The sequence below is a fragment of the Pollicipes pollicipes genome, unplaced genomic scaffold, assembly GCF_011947565.3.
Source record: "Pollicipes pollicipes isolate AB1234 unplaced genomic scaffold, Ppol_2.1 Scaffold_4295;HRSCAF=5057_pilon_pilon_pilon, whole genome shotgun sequence".
NCBI classification, from domain to species: domain Eukaryota; kingdom Metazoa; phylum Arthropoda; class Thecostraca; order Pollicipedomorpha; family Pollicipedidae; genus Pollicipes; species Pollicipes pollicipes.
This window is the reverse complement of record NW_023596461.1, coordinates 17,631,846-17,648,494: the sequence shown is the minus strand read 5'-3', so window position 1 is coordinate 17,648,494 and position 16,649 is coordinate 17,631,846. Positions and strand designations below refer to the sequence as shown.

The following is a 16,649-nucleotide window of genomic DNA, read 5'->3' as shown; positions in this document are numbered from 1 at the left end:
TGACGATAGCTTTCTGTGGTTTTGAATACCCGCTCGGTGCAGCTTCTTGATACTGTGATTTATTAGTTGAATAACGTATCTCACTCAAACATTTTACTGTCAAATATCTACGAAACTAAGTCTTAGCCATGCATCCAGTTAAAATATTCTTGAATGGTCGGCAAACCACCATCGCAGAACAGCCATGCATTCTGCTCAGCTGATCGTTCGCAACGCCGGGGGCGATCGCGCAGGGAGGAAAGGGGATGCGGTGTGGGGAGAGCCCATGTTTTTGATCTCCCATTTTGTCAAGTAAACGCATCTTTGCTCTGATAAGTGTGCGTCTGTGCACTTTTTGTCCATAATTTAGTCATATACAAGGTAACGGCCGACCTTGTATTCAGGTGAGAAGGCAGAGTTCGGTCGCAAACTTTGCGTCGGTTTTGCCTTCATGTGACCGTTGGATGGTATACACTGATCATGAATCGTGGGTGACATCTGTGCTTAACATGAAAACCATGAAAGCCTGGTCTTGGGATCCAGCATATTAATTTTTGGCATACCATTATTTGAGAAAAGAAAATGTGCACCATTGCCATTACTGGATACTTAAGGTTTCATGCATACCACCATTTGTGGATAGTTGGGCCTAGGGCATGTGATTATTTTCTGTGGTTTAAATTACAGTATGTTGTGCATCTCTTATGTGTATATGCGCTGTATTATGGGATATGTTACATGAAATGCTGTAGGCATTTTTTAGAACAATGGTGCATGAAAGCATGGTTCTATGCCTGTTTTAAGCTATTGCTATATATTTCCAAGTTATGCTCAATTAGTTGATCTTTATATTCGAAATTTCCCTTTCAAGTGTGCTGCAGGAATGATTTTGTTGCCAGATAGCAATAATTGACAGTTTACCATTGGCTGCATGAGTTTTAATATATTTCTGTAATCTGTTTTGTGTTGTGCAACTAAGTTAAGGCATGAAGCCTTAATCAAGACCAAATTAAGACCAAATGACCAAGGCAGAATTAAGTGCCAAGGCCAAGTTAAGGCATGGAGCCCAAGCCAACCACTGCCTAGTTGACTTGATATTTGATGTGTTTGAAATGCTTGTGGGAAGAAACAGAGAAGGAAGCATTTTATATTTTGCTGATTTGTAACTGAGCACACTCATATTTCATGAGTTAGCTAGCTTAGAAAAGATGTTTTTCATCCAGATCAAATGCATAGTGTTACATGTGTTTTTTACATTAAAAATGGTATGCATTAGCTTGAGAGGCAATGTGTTGCATAACCTTCCAGTCTTCCTCTATTTGAACACTGTCTGCTATTAATAGATTTTTTGAAAGTTGGTATGTTGCAATGAAATCATTACACATCCCATAAATTCTGGTCAAAAGGTGATCATATATCATATTATATATATATATATATATATATATATATATATATATATACATACTATATATATATATATATGTCATATATATTTCATCACATATATTTCATCCATGCATTATTCATGTGATGGTAAGAACCTTGGTACTGTCAGCTGATCCTCAGCCAGCAATGCAAGTCTTGTCATCTGTCTTGAGAACATTTCTTTTCAAGCTGTGAGTGTGCCTTAACTTAAAAGAACCCATGTTAAATGTATTGGTATGCCATGAGCTCCAGTCATTGTCATTGTCATTTTGGGGTAAAAAACCAGCAGGGAGCCATCATCATGACTGACATTTTATGACAGACTGTATGAGGAGAAGTAAATGCAGCTTTGTGTATGGGAATTAGTTCTCAAAATGGCATAATGGTGAGGTTGCTTTGTTTTGCTATGTCAATACTTGTAGCCCGGAATAAATGAGAACTGCTTTTAACCTAGCGGTGTATGCTGGCAATGCTGGTGCTTTGCTGGCACAGAACAGTTTTGACCACATGGCCTATATTGATGCTCAGCAGCAGTGGTTGTGTCTGGCATGCTTTGCTGGTGCATAAGGTCTGTGGTCTGAATCCATGGACCTAGACTTGTAGTAATACCAAGCCGATACCAGGTTTTTAGGAAACAAAACATAGCTAGTTTTGGGTGCACATGCCAACTGGCAATTGAACACTAGGTGGCAAAAGGTTTATTTATTCTGAACTGTTGTGGATCAGTGGCTGGTTATGCTTTTCATGCACATTTTCTTTTCTTTTGAGGCAAAACAAAGTGCTAGGCATAGGGTGCTGTCCTGTACACAATCATGTTATCTTGACTTGGCACTTTAAGGGAGTGCTCCATATTTGGAGGCATTGAAGCAAGCATCAGGCATGTTGAAATGAGCTCACATATAATGTTTGAGACACTTTTTCAGTAGAACAGGCTGTTCTAGATAACAGAGTCTCTGTTCAGTAAATATGTTCCTTAACATGTTCTCCTCCCAAAATGGCATATCTTTGTGGGCTTGTAGTTCAGAAATTAGAGAGTTTTAGGTCAAAAGGGCAGGGCTATGGACTTACCAAATGATTTTCAAGATGGCTGTTTCAGTGTGAAACCTCGCACAAATCTGCAACACTCCCTTTAAAGGTCTTTGTCTCCCATCTCATTGACAGGGATTGTAGATGGACATAAGTATGGATTTTGGACTTTGGATGGACTTTTACACAACTTGTAATGTGGGACCCTGTGCATATTCATCTATCCAAAGTCAACCAAATATATGCATTCCACAATAAGGTGCAGCAGCCTGTAACCCAATGTGAAGAAAATGATGATTTTATAGGAATGCACAATGCTTCTAGATAAAATTGATGGAAATGCTACCTAACAACTTTAAAATATTTGATTGAAACATGCCTCCTCATTGATTTCATCATGAAGTGATAACAAATACATATTGCACCACACCTAATGCATGTCCATACCTTATCAGGTAATGGACCCACCATATTCATATTTATCTGGAATGCTTCAACCAATCTGTGTGGTGGGGCTTGGGTTACAAGCACTTGCTAAGCAGATGTTGCTGCATGTGGCCCAAGCCCACCAGCAAAGGCAGGCTCATCAAGTTTTTCAGATAATTTTGCCTCTGGCATTTTTCCTGCAGAGGGCCATTGGATGTTTTGTGTGCAATGCCCCAACACAGTTGCACTGCTTTGGGTTGGGCTTTTGGTCAGGTGCCAGCTGATGTGTCCATGCCAGTCAAGCTGTGCAATGCATCCATTTGTGGACCCCTATCCATGGCTGCTGGTCAATAAGCCAAGCATCATTTCTGTGCAGTGCAGGAGCAGGCTATGTGATTATTGGCATACAATTTTTTTCTTCTGTATATTCTACTGTTTTGATTTTTGGTACCTAGTACTCACTTGAATGCGCCTTGTTGCCTGTGTGAATTATGGGTTTGCTGTTTTTCAATGTGCATGTTGTGTGGTATTCACATTTTCACTTTGCTCTTTTTCCATCACTCCGAGCTTTGTGGTGAAATTGAATGAGGTTTGGAGATAATTCCCTGAGCAATAGTTTTAAGCATGAAAGCAGTGCAGCCCCCCCCCCCCTATTTGTTTAGCAAAGCAATGCAGCAACTTGGGATGCAGACCTCACCAAGACATCAAGTGAGATCAACAATTGTGGAACACATGCATTGAAATTGCCAGCAAGTTGTGGGTAACTGAAGGGGATGGAGTTGGTCAGCACTATGAGTGTGATGCCTTGTGGATGATTTGTTGGCATAGCCCAAATAGTCACCTTGCTTTTGGATTTTTCATTGATCAAGCTGTACTTCTTTATTTTGTGTTTGTGCATCAAACAATACTTCGTTCATCAACAGCTGTAGTACATCATAATGGAACTGTTAAAGAACAACTGAACTGGACAGAACTGAACTGAAGGGATTCTCTTATTGCCTTATCTTGTCATATGGCTCTCACATGTGGAATGCACATACACATGTTGTTACTTAATCAAGCCACCAACACACCCAATGAAAAATTTGGCAAGTGTTTTATTTTCACAATTTTCAGTCTCACAATTGTTCTAGTGTTTGACCAACCTTTTAGTGGCCTGAAGCACTAGGAATTTTTGACAGTAAGCTTGCCATATTTATCATGTGAGAAATCTTTATCCATCTGTGGTCCATCCTATGTTTCCATTGAACAGAAAGTTCAGAATGTGAACATAGGCAGAGAAAAAAAGATAAACCACAGTGAAACCCATATTTGTAGTTTTTCACCACCCCATGCATAAAGGCACGTGGTCTCCGGCCCCCGCCGCGCGAACCGCCGTGTCTGACGGCGCCGCCACTCCGCTGCAGACTCTTAGCGCACACGTGGAATGCCTGCCCTCCCAGACTGCGTTTCGAATGGCCGACTCTGCTAGCGCGGACGCAGGCGTCGACGACTGCATCGCCCGCCGACTCCGTTCGTCAGCCGCCCGCCGCCAGAGGTCCCACGACCGATCCGGTAGGTCGCCGGCACCCGCGCACGCACGCACGCTCGCGCGGCGTCCGTGGCGCCCGTGAGTCTCGGCTCGCAGCAGGCGAGTTGAGGTGTGTTTGTTGGGGGGGGGGGGAGGGGTCAGGGCCCCTGGGTTGGCCAATCAGTTAAGTTTGTGTGTGGGATAAGCGATCCGGCTGGTTGACCGTAGTCGGATGCATGATTGAGCTTGTGTACCTCAGATAAGTTGAATGACTGGCTAAATTTGTCCGCTGTTGAAAAGGGAAAGCAATAGTAACTGGCGAGGCACCGGTGCTGTGGGGTTTGTTTGCCTGAGAAAAGTTCTTTGGAAGACATCCTGGTTGGTAACAGTTCACGTAGGTTTAAGTAATCTGATAGCGCTGATCAATTGGGCTAAATTTCGATGTTTTCTGCTAAATTAGTTGGTACAGAAAACTCTGGCACCATGCAAATGATGCATACATTGGTGTAAACTTCTCAAAATGATTGGGGGGGGGGACTTGGAAGTTGCCATAAGGGATAGGTACGATAGGTACGAAAAACTTATCGTATGCCGTCCAAATGTGGCCTGCTTTTCTGGTCGTTTATTTTATATATACATATATATATATATATATATATATATATATATATATATATATTTGTATATATATATATATATACACAAATGGATATCCAATATACACATAGATATGCCGCACTCACTACCTGTTTGAAAGTTCGGGTGCATAGCCACAGCGATCGTATATGGAAACGTCGCAGTTGTATCAGGCTATTATATGCACTTGTTTTGTAAAGCTGAAGGGGTGCAGTTGTACCTTTCTTTTAGACTGAAAAGTAAAATCTGTGCCTAATTTACCATTCTACGTTTCAGTAAGTTTTTGGTGCTTTATATGTGTGTTCACAAGAAAAGTATTCACAATCCATCTGGCTTCGCATCTCGTTTACACGGTGGCTCTCGACACCCTAAAGTTTCAACAATGAACTCACGCATTTTAGTTAATGTAAAACAAAACATAAGCACTCCTCCATGCATTTTTTTCACTTCAGAAAATGGTTCTCAAGGTCTTTTTCAAAACATTTAGGCTCATGCCCTCTTGATAATATCTTTTACCACTCACTTCATCATACGCGCATCGTGAGCCAGCTATACTTCTTGGAGACATTGTTCCAAGCTGTTCTGTGACTGAGAGGAAATCGGCGCTAACATGCACCAATTCGAATGTGTGACAAATGAAACGACCATGATGTTAATGACAAGCGCCAGGCAGGTTGATTTTAAAAGCGTTGCTGGTTCAGCTGGCTCCTCAGTGACCATATTCGTCTGGGAATGTGCAGCCTTTGTTCAGAACCTAGAAGTGGATGAATTACATAACGTAGTGTTGACCACGCGAGCTCTTAAGCCTTTGAACAAAACCCCGGTGCCCGCTGTTGCAGTCTCCGCAGGCCGCGCGGCGTCGGCCCGCTTGCTGATATTAGACGGTGGGCAGTGAGCGGTCAAAAACGACAACGTTTCTGGAACAAGTACCTTTGAACGCTTTAGAATGTCAGTTTGTAAATTTGGAAGGTAGTTCGGGAGCATGTTTGGCTTGCACAGTTTGCGTACTTGTAATATGCTCGGATTAGCATTCACAGCACTGCGAACCGGTGCCGAAATTTGGTAGTGGAATTAGACAAGTAAAAATGAAATATCTCTTTTCGTTTGACAGTCGCTTTTTAGCCCTTTATAGAACTTCCTCACAACTTTGGTTGTGAAAGCACTCTACAGTTAAATTTGGAGACTGGACGAATTCATTCTGTAAGACTTTCAGAGGCATCATTTCACGATGGCTGTTCTCGCACGCCAGGCGCCCTCCCCGACCATCGATGTTCTGGCTCCTAAGATTGCGAAGACGGAAGCTCAAAACTTTGATGTAGTTTGTTTTATATGTTGCTCTGGAACAAGGATGGATGCGGGGGTGTCACTTTCTAAAATTGGTTGGGGGATGGGGACTAAGCCAGTGAAGTTGACTTAACCTGCCATCAAATCATAAGTTTCTTCCCGAACTTCGGTCACTTGGTTCCCGATATCAAAATTGAAATTAAAGAGACACTTATTTCGTGGGTCTCAAAATCGTGTTGATGTTGAGCAAGACTTCCCTCTGGAAGGCGATGTGATGGTGATAATGATGATACATGATGATGCCTAGTGTCTCAGTAGTTCCGGCACCTGCTGCACTTCGCCAGCCCGGTGTTCTCTTGCTCATATGCGATGGGGACGGGTGCTCAGGAGAGCATTGAAAGGGCCCGAGTCATCATGGAGGACGAGGGGGGAGGGGGGGGGGGGTCAGGCTCGCTCGAACGCATACAAAATGACACCCCTGGATGGGCCCCCTCATTTGTGTTGACTTTTTCCTCTTGTCACTTTACCCGCCCTGTCTAACACTAGAGGCATCCCACGACAAATCGCCAGGTCGAGGGCGTCATTTTTGCACCCCCAGCCCTCGGATGTTGATACCAATGAGTATCAGGAGTTGTCAGCGGCGTCGAATACGCATGTGACAGGTAGACACTTACAGATTTCTCAGTGCAGCGGTTTCGGAGTTACAGCCTCCAGAATTTTCATGTTGTGTTGAAGGGTCAGTTCAACGGCGATTTTTTTTCGCTGCGATGGAAAAAAGCTGTGCAAATCGTCATGTCAAAATGGTTAGAAAGCCTTCAAAACTACGTCTTGCGTGAAATCGTCATTGCACAAGAAACATTGATTGTGCATTATGAGCATATGTAATGCATGCAGACCCCCTATTCCTACGCGATTTAGAACCTTTTGTCATTTTCTTTTGAATGAGCGTAGTTTGAACCCCATCATTCAACAATACAAAGATGGTTTCAGGTTTGGCAAGGATGGAAAACTGTCACAGTACGGGCCTACGCCTCATTCGCGCTATCCTCAGTCGGCTGCCGGCGCAGCATCTCCCAGGCGTCTCTCCGCACAGGCGGCGCCAGGCCTCGGGAGGGGCAGGGTATGACGAGGTGGCGACAAACGACAACAGTGAGCGTCTGTGACGTCATTCGCGAAGTCCTGGTGCAGGTGTCCCCTGACCTGGAACCGCTGTACCCTGTGCTTACTATACGATCAATCAGTCCCGCCATGTCGGGTCGAGCCTGGGCCCCTCATTTTGTCTTACTTGCTACCGGAAATCAGGCGTGAGTTTCCACGGTTTGTCATGAGCTTCTTGGAAAAAGACGGAGCGAAAGCAACAACAAAAAAAACAGTGAAGAATAATTATATTTGTTGAAAAGGAAAGTGACGACATTGTAGGACAGCACTAAGCTTAACAACACGATGGCTCGTATGCACGTGGAAGTCGACTCAGTGTAGTGACTCGATATAAATCAGTGACTCAGCACAACTCGCGCTTAAACTATCAAAACTCTTGACATCAAGCAACCTCTACTTCCTTTCCAACGCCTGACGCTGTCACTGGGGTTACTCTGCAAACCTCAGGCGTCCGTCTGAGTCTTGGCTGCAGCCAATGTGATCCAAAGCTCATCCTCCGTCCGAAAGACTTCTTTGCGTACGAAGAAACATACCGCCCGCACATTAGCCTTGTCTTGCCATAACTGGCGCAGCTTCTCAGCAGAGAGAATATTATCGGAATAGAAGCGCGATAGGCTGGCACTGGCAGCAACCCCTTCTAGGTCCCCTAACCCCGTGGCAAGAGTTCTTCCCCATAGGATGTGGACAAGTAATGCCACTCGCGCTTGACGCCAAAGCCCTCTTCATGAAAACAAATGTTCTGTTCTGTGCACTGTTCGTTGGATCTGTTCTTGTACTGCACAGGCGATCCATTTGAAGGTATTGCAGTTTTCGAGATTTGAAACGAGGCTTTTCACTTCCAGCAAAAGGTACGGTAGAAAGGCATGGACCACAATAGTGTTATGGTTCATCGCGTCTGACAACGCGCGCTAACTTTATGCGTAATTTTTCCAGCTTCTCGCCAACATAGCAGGAAACGATGCGGCATGCATTGCAGGGCATCTTGATGAAACTAATTAACTTTGTTTTGAAGAAACTAATTAACTTTGTTTTGAACGACGAAAGTGTAGCTTTCTGAAAAGTCTAGTCTAAAGAAGTCTAAATAAAAGCTTTGTTCTCAGGCAGTGTTTTTTTTTCAGTTCATCGAAAAATTTACCATTGTGCTGCGCCGCTACGGGATGTCTAGTCAGTGCAAATGTGGCTTCGGACAATTAGGCCAAAAAACTCATCCACTGGCAGAACAAGATCAGATGAAGTACAGCGGTCGGTGCTCACCTACCGGCCAAAACTGATTTCATCGATTTGATCCAAAGTGTCCTCTGCTTTCGCATTGATTGCGTCGCTCAAAAACGATTGCACATCATCCTGACCCGGACAGTTCTCACCCACATCATGCGGGATTCCCTACATCACACGCGGCGTGACTCAGTAGGTTCTCATAAGTTACGTTTCGCGCGCCGCGAGATCCTGCCGTCAGCTTCGCGTTGTAGTGGCAACAGCGTACGCGAACCGCGTGAGTGCCGCTACTACACATACACTACTACATACACTACTACATACCGCCGCTACTACGCACAGTGTTCGGGTGGAGACTAGCGAATTTGGAAGACGCGATTAGTGTTAGCGCACTACAGTACCATGCACTACAACTTATATGTCGCGGTGCATGGTGCTGTCATGTGTATGTTTGTTCGTTCGCCTCCAAATGGGGGAAGCGCATTAAGCCCTTGTCTCGAAGACACCTGTAATAACACCTGTCTCGAAGACAGGTGTTATGTCTGCGTCAAGTGTCTAACCCCATGCAACGCTTAGACGATCTCTTATGAAACCTTCGATCTTGTCCCATAGCCTTCCCCTCGCAGGTGATTGTTTTTCCCGCGTATTTCACGCGTACAGGGCGAAGCGTGTGCTATTGGCCACGAGAATGTGTGGATAATTATGGTGTCGCAAATACGTAAATGGATAATATGCATGGAAGATAAGATGCTACAATGCTGGTACCATTGAGTAACCTTGACTTCATTCATTCAAGGGAGGCGGACTTGGAGGGCCAATTCCTGGGCGTGACGTTATGTCTAAAACCGCTTATCCATTTGAAAACGCCAGCTTCCGTTAAGTGACTTCACCACCGGCTTACCTTTGAAAACAGCTATTGTGTCACCCTTCGTGCGCCGAAAATTGAATGATCTTGTGGAGGAGTCGACGTTACAGGCACATGTATTCACACTTTATTAAGGTTGGGTCACCATGAGATTAAGTTGCTTGGTGTGACGAATGTCCTGAAGCCCAAACACAGCATGGCCAGAAGCAGGACATTGTTAGAGGCAGGCGGCAGATACAGGAACCATAATAACCCGTCTATAGGAACTATATTACCGGTTCTTCATTATGATTGGCGTTATTGATTTGTAAGTTTGTATTCAACATGTTGCTGTATGCCGAAGCATGTTTGTAGATGCACTGCATACTGGCCGTGCTAAGGATTGTGCCGCGATGAGTGTATCGTTTATGTCTCGGTAATACGGGAGCTAAACATCACGTCTAGCTCTTCAGACTGTTAACATGATCTGCAGACTATACGACAACCCGCTGAAGTCTGTGAATGCACATCCGACCAATAATAGCATTTCCCACCCAACTGAAGGCCAGCGGCTGGCCGTCCGCGGCGGGACGCTGCCGCCGGGTCTGGCCAAACACGGCCGTGAGCAGGCCGTGCTGACCCCACGTGTCGCGCCGCCAGCAGACGGGTCCGGCTCGAGGCGCAGCGCGTCCGGCAGCGGGCAGAGCGCCGGCGGCGAGCACAAACGGTCGTCTCGCAGCCCGCCGACGGCGGCCCGCGCGGAGAAGCGGCGACGCGCCGACACGCCGCCTGAGCGCGAGCAGGAGGCCAAGCGCCGACACAGTGAGTGGGCCGCTCGGGAGGGTGGGCGGACGCTTGGTGAGCTGGAGTGGATGGCGACGGCTCACCGGCGCTGCTGGTCGGCTGTGTGTGTGTGTGTACGCGCGCTGCGAGGCTGCAGGCCGTGTGATTTCCGTCGGGCTGTGATTGGGAGTTTGGCGCGCGGCGTTTAAAGCCGGTTGGTTTTGTTGCTGGAAGAGCTGGGTATATACGAACAGTGCTAATGGCCTGAAGCGATTTATGCACCAGATACCAGAGGGTATCCGGTGCATAAATCCCTTTGTACTTCCTTTCTGGGAGCATAATTAACTTCATAAATCCCTTTATACTCCCCTTGATACTCCCTTCCTGGGAGCAGACAATCCCAGAAAGGGAGTATCGTGTCTTCAGAGCACTGATGACACGGTGGGTGAATGTTTCGAAGAAAGCTGCATCGGTTCAGGATCGGACTGGATCTTAAATGCTCTCGGCTGTCTTTCGAGATGCTTTGCACAGACACCAGACGGGCAGACGTTATGGTATGAGATCAGACAGGCAGACGGTGTGGATGACCGTATGTTATCACACAACCACTAGAAACATGGCCCGTCTAAACCGTCGTATTGCAGTTGTGTGTCAAGAAGACGAGGCCTTCAGACGGGCATACTGCTGCGATGTCCCCGGCACCGGATATCCCTTTCGACGGAGGATGGAACACGAACATAACGTATTCAGTGGTGCATGTTGCTGGCGCTTCCCCCGTTCAGCCTGGTATCAGTCGTGCCACAGCATGCCTGTACCCCTTCGGCAATATCGGCCGTGCCGATCTGGTAAACGTCTTTAAGTCATGTCCAAAAGTCCAGAACGTATTTGTTCAACGCGTTTAAGAGGCCTTCAACGGTCCCGATGTATGAGATTTTCCCGCCTGCCCAGCACGTGCCGAGCACCGAGCGTTCTACGGTCCATTGCTTTTTCCCATCGGCAACATTCGGTCCAACACGAGCGACAAGTCGCACCTATCATGGATAAACTTGGCTACCGAAAACACGAGGCTTATTATCCGAATTCACAGAAAAATGCAGACATTTATGAATCATCATCGGGGTATGTCCAATAAAAAATGTTATGCATGTGCCAAGGTCGCTGTCGTTGAAGGTCTGATTGACAATGGTTGTCGTATGAGCAGTGCAAACCCAAAAACAAGTCGGGAACGTTGATAATGTTCTTTTACGTGTTGATGCGAATAAATCCATCAGGATCTAGGAGCCTACCGCGATCAGTCAGCAAATTTTATTATTTGGTTGAAAAAGATCAGTGAAGCGGGCCAATTATCAGGATGTCGAAGATCTCCCAAAATACACGGCATAGGGAGTCAGTTAAAGGTTCAACGAGCGCCGTTTGTGATATCTGGGTCCTAGCTTTATTTTAGACAGGCTTTTAAAATCATTGGGAGCTGGAGGCTGTCTTTCGCGGTCAGACTTATGTTGTTTGCCGTTGTCTGCTTCCAATGGTAAGAATTAAAGGTACTGCGCGCTCTGGCAATGTAACTGAACTGTCGAGCGGCTGGGCGTCGAATACTGCTACCTTTGACATGCATTTTTAGACGCAAGCGTGCTCAAGTTTTTGGCTGCGCTGCGCCGCGGGGTTTGCGTAGATGACGTGGGGTTTTGTCATGGCCGAGATGGGAAGCATGTCGGGAGAAGCTACCAAATTGTATGCTAAAATGAATACGATGGCACTGAACTATAGCGCAGACTAGGAGGTCAGCCTTTCCACAGCGGGGATTTTTTATGGGTCTGCTGGCGACTTGATTCAGTAATGTTCACCCTTGGTTTGGCGCACCAGTGCTGAATGAACCCGGATGAGCTCCTTGGCGCTCTCAGAATTTACGTCAGATTCGATTACTGTCGGCGGGCTCCCTGGATGATGTTTTTGATTGCAGCGGTCTATCCAATCTCGTCGGTCAGTACAGACGTCGCTCGATTCTACAGCGCATTTCGGACATCGTGTGCCGTAAATATGCTCTATCCAACAAATCTGTCCAGGCAGGAGGTTTCCTGCACGTCACGTTGTCCTCGCGCATAATGCGTTCAGTCTCTGTTACGCTCGGCCGGATGTCGCGGTCTGGTTCTGCCCAACGACTTCTGGTTCGGTGATGTTCGACAGATACCGCGCTGTATTGATGTATTCTGGTGGTGAGATGGCAAGAATGCGGTCCTATATGCATGGGTGGTATTTTTGGACTCGAAGCACGCACCACCTGGGCAGGCCGTAATAATCTACACTCAAGTCGCCCTACGATGTGTGTTGCGTGACTTAACACATCGCTCTCTCAGGTCTGCCTGCGATGTTTCTGCTGGATCTTACACATCGCTCTGAGTATTGCTGTGGTGCTATACCTTGTCGAAATGTGATTGACTAGTTTCAAAAAAGGTGGGTGCGAGATGCAGTCCCAGAGATGCGGGAAACTCCAGCGACATTCGTGTGTTGCTGGAGTGTTACCAGTTCACAGGCTAGATTTTGGAGCAGCGTGATGTCGTTGGCTGGTGGTGTCGAGCCGATGTTATAGTTAACTTCGCGACAGATTAGCTTGGTATGATGTTTTGCTCTGCTGGTGTCAAGCTTAATGTGCGAATCGGATTCAGTGGTGTTAAGCTATATGTCATTGTCTGTTGGGCGGCATTTGGCCGTGTTCCATGGCGTGGCTGGGTGGCGTTCGACGTGGCCCCTCGGTGCGCGCGGTGTGCCCGGCAGGCCGCGACGTTCGGCGCGCTGCACTGACCGCTCGGCTCTGTCCGCAGGAGGCGGTAGCGGCAGCGGTCGGAAGACCGTGTCCCGCTCGCCGGAGCCGTCCACGAGCGGCCAGCAGAAGCCAGCAGCCCGGCGCCGTCAGGAGCCGGCCGGCACCAGGACAGGTCGAGGTGGGTGCAGCTGGCGGCTTCCTCTTGTCATTGGCCCCGCTCACCGCATGGTACCGACAGCCACCGTCCACCGCTCGGAGCAGACTGCCATTCTGTCACCGCTGGGAGCAGGCCATCTCGGTCACCACTCGGAGAAGGCCTTCTGCCCTCACTTCCTCGCCACCCAGAGCTGGCCGTGCCCATCACTGGCATCACTGTGTCCATCACCGGCCGTAGCCGACCTGTCGTCCCACACGACGCTGAGCAGAGCTCCTGGCAGGGCTCAGAGAGGGGACTATCACCGCCCACGCTCGGAGCAGGCTGCCTCCACTGATCACTCTGAGGAGGCTGTTACACCTCACCGCTCGGAGCAGGCTGCCTCCACTGATCGCTCTGAGGAGGCTGTTACACTCACCTCGGAGCAGGCTGCCTCCACTGATCATCTGAGGAGGCTGTTACACCTCACCACTCGGAGCAGGCTGCCCCACTGACACTCTGAGGAGGCTGTGTTACACGTCACCACTCGGAGCAGGCTGCCTCCACTGATCACTCTGAGGAGGCTGTTACACGTCACCACTCGGAGCAGGCTGACCCCACTGATCACTCTGAGGAGGCTGTTACACCTCACACTCGGAGCAGGCTGACCCCACTGACCACTCTGAGGAGGCTGTTACACCTCACCACTCGGAGCAGGCTGCCTCCACTGATCACTCTGAGGAGGCTGTTACACCTCACCGCTCGGAGCAGGCTGCCTCCACTGATCACTCTGAGGAGGCTGTTACACCTCACCGCTCGGAGCAGGCTGCCTCCACTGATCACTCTGAGGAGGCTGTTACACGTCACCACTCGGAGCAGGCTGACCCCACTGACCACCCTGAGGAGGCTGTTACACCTCACCACTCGGAGCAGGCTGACCCCACTGATCACTCTGAGGAGGCTGTTACACGTCACCCTCGGAGCAGGCTGCCCCACTGATCACTCTGAGGAGGCTGTTACACGTCACCACTCGGAGCAGGCTGCCTCCACTGACCGCTCTGAGGAGGCTGTTACCTCACCACTCGGAGCAGGCTGCCTCCACTGATCGCTCTGAGGAGGCTGTTACACGTCACCACTCGGAGCAGGCTGACCCCACTGACCACTCTGAGGAGGCTGTTACACGTCACCACTCGGAGCAGGCTCTCCACTGATCCACTCTGAGGAGGCTGTTACACGTCACCACTCGGATCAGGCTGACCTCACTGATCACTCTGAGGAGGCTGTTACACGTCACCACTCGGAGCAGGCTGACCTCACTGATCACTCTGAGGAGGCTGTTACACGTCACCACTCGGAGCAGGCTGCCTCCACTGATCACTCTGAGGAGGCTGTTACACGTCACCGCTCGGAGCAGGCTGCCTCCACTGATCACTCTGAGGAGGCTGCACGCCACCCGCTCGGAGCAGGCTGCTCACTGATCACTCTGAGGAGACTATCACCGCCCACCGCTCGGAGCAGGCTGCCTCCACTGACCACTCTGAGGAGACTATCACCGCCCACCGCTCGGAGCAGGCTGCCTCCACTGATCACTCTGAGGAGGCTGTCACCGCTCACCGCTCGGAGCAGGCTGCCTCCACTGATCACTCTGAGGAGGCTGTTACACGTCACCACTCGGAGCAGGCTGACCCCACTGATCACCCTGAGGAGGCTGTACACGCCCACTCGGAGCAGGGACCCCACTGATCACTCTGAGGAGGCTGTTACACGTCACCACTCGAAGCAGACTGACCCCACTGATCACTCTGAGGAGGCTGTTACGCGTCACCACTCGAACAGGCTGCCTCCACTGATCACTCTGAGGGGCTGTTACACCTCACCACTCGAAGCAGACTGACCCCACTGATCACTCTGAGGAGGCTGTTACGCGTCACCACTCGGAGCAGGCTGCCTCCACTGATCACTCTGAGGAGGCTGTTACACGTCCCACTCGGAGCAGGCTGACCCACTGACCACTGTGAGGAGGCTGTTGCACGTCACCACTCGAAGCAGGCTGCCTCCACTGATCACTCTGAGGAGGCTGTTACACCTCACCACTCGAGCAGACTGACCCCACTGAGCACTCTGAGGAGGCTGTTACACCTCACCGCTCGGAACAGACTGACCCCACTGACCACTCTGAGGAGGTTACACGTCACCACTCGGAGCAGGCTGACCCCACTGACCACTCTGAGGAAGCTGTTACCTCACCGTCGGAACAGACTGACCTCACTGACCACTCTGAGGAGGCTGTTACACCTCACCACTCGGAGCAGACTGACCCCACTGATCACTCTGAGGAGGCTGTTACACCTCACCACTCGGAGCAGACTGACCTCACTGACCACTCTGAGGAGGCTGTTACACTCACCATCGAGCAGACTGACCCCACTGACCGCCTGAGGAGGCTTTCACTCCCATCGGAGCAGACTGACCTCACTGACCCTTGAGGAGGCTGTTACCACTCACCACTGGAGCAGGCTGACCCATGACACTCTGAGGAGGCTGTACACCACCACTCGGAGCAGACTGACCCATGACCACTCTGAGGAGGCTGTTACCACTTCCAACCGTGGAGCTCCCACTCGGAGCAGATGACCACTGACCACTCTGAGGAGGCTGTTACACGTCACATCGAGCAGGCTGACCCCTGACACTCGAGAGGCTGTGCAGACTCGAGCAGACCCACTGACCACCTGAGGAGGCTGTTACACTCACCACTCGAGCAGGTACCCACTGATACTTGAGGAGGCTGTTACACCTCACCACTCGGAGCAGGCTGACCCCACTGACCACCCTAAGGAGGCTGTTACACCTCACCACTCGAAGCAGACTAACCTCACTGAACACTCTGAGGAGGCTGTTACACGTCACCACTCGGAGCAGACTGACCCCACTGACCGCTCTGAGGAGGCTGTTACACCTCACCACTCGGAGCAGACTAACCTCACTGACCACTCTGAGGAAGCTGCCACCGTACACCACTCGAAGCAGACTGACCCCGCTGACCACTCTGGGGAGGCTGTTACACGTCACCACTCGAAGCAGACTGTCCCCACTGACCACCCTGAGCAGGCTGCCACCGTACACCACTCGGAGCAGACTAACCCTACTGACCACTCTGAGGAGGCTGCTACACCTCACCACTCGGAGCGGACTGACCCCACTGACCACTCTGAGCAGGCTGCCACCGTACACCACTCGAAGCAGACTGACCCCTCTGGGCACTCTGAGGAGGCTGTTACACGTCACCACTCGAAGCAGGCTGACACCAATGACCACTCTGAGCAGGCTGCCACCGTACACCACTCGGAGCAGACTGTCCCTATTTACAACGATGAGCAGACTTTCATCTCTCACCATCCGGACCAGGATGTCCGCTTTCATCGTTCGGAGCACACTGTTCCTCCTGGGCACCACTTGCAGAAGGCTG

The 16,649-nt window shown here is 49.4% G+C and overlaps 1 protein-coding gene across 1 annotated transcript in view; it reads left to right on the top strand.

The window, feature by feature from the left end:
• The first annotated feature begins 228 nt into the window (after window positions 1-228).
• Window positions 229-16,649, top strand: part of LOC119097238 (E3 ubiquitin-protein ligase TRIP12-like) — an 82,038-nt gene continuing 65,617 nt past the window's right edge. The window contains 4 exon segments of the mRNA XM_037220290.1: window positions 229-383; window positions 4,266-4,413; window positions 10,170-10,328; window positions 13,106-13,225. Coding sequence (XP_037076185.1) covers window positions 4,314-4,413; window positions 10,170-10,328; window positions 13,106-13,225 — 379 coding nt within the window. The 5' untranslated portion in view covers window positions 229-383; window positions 4,266-4,313.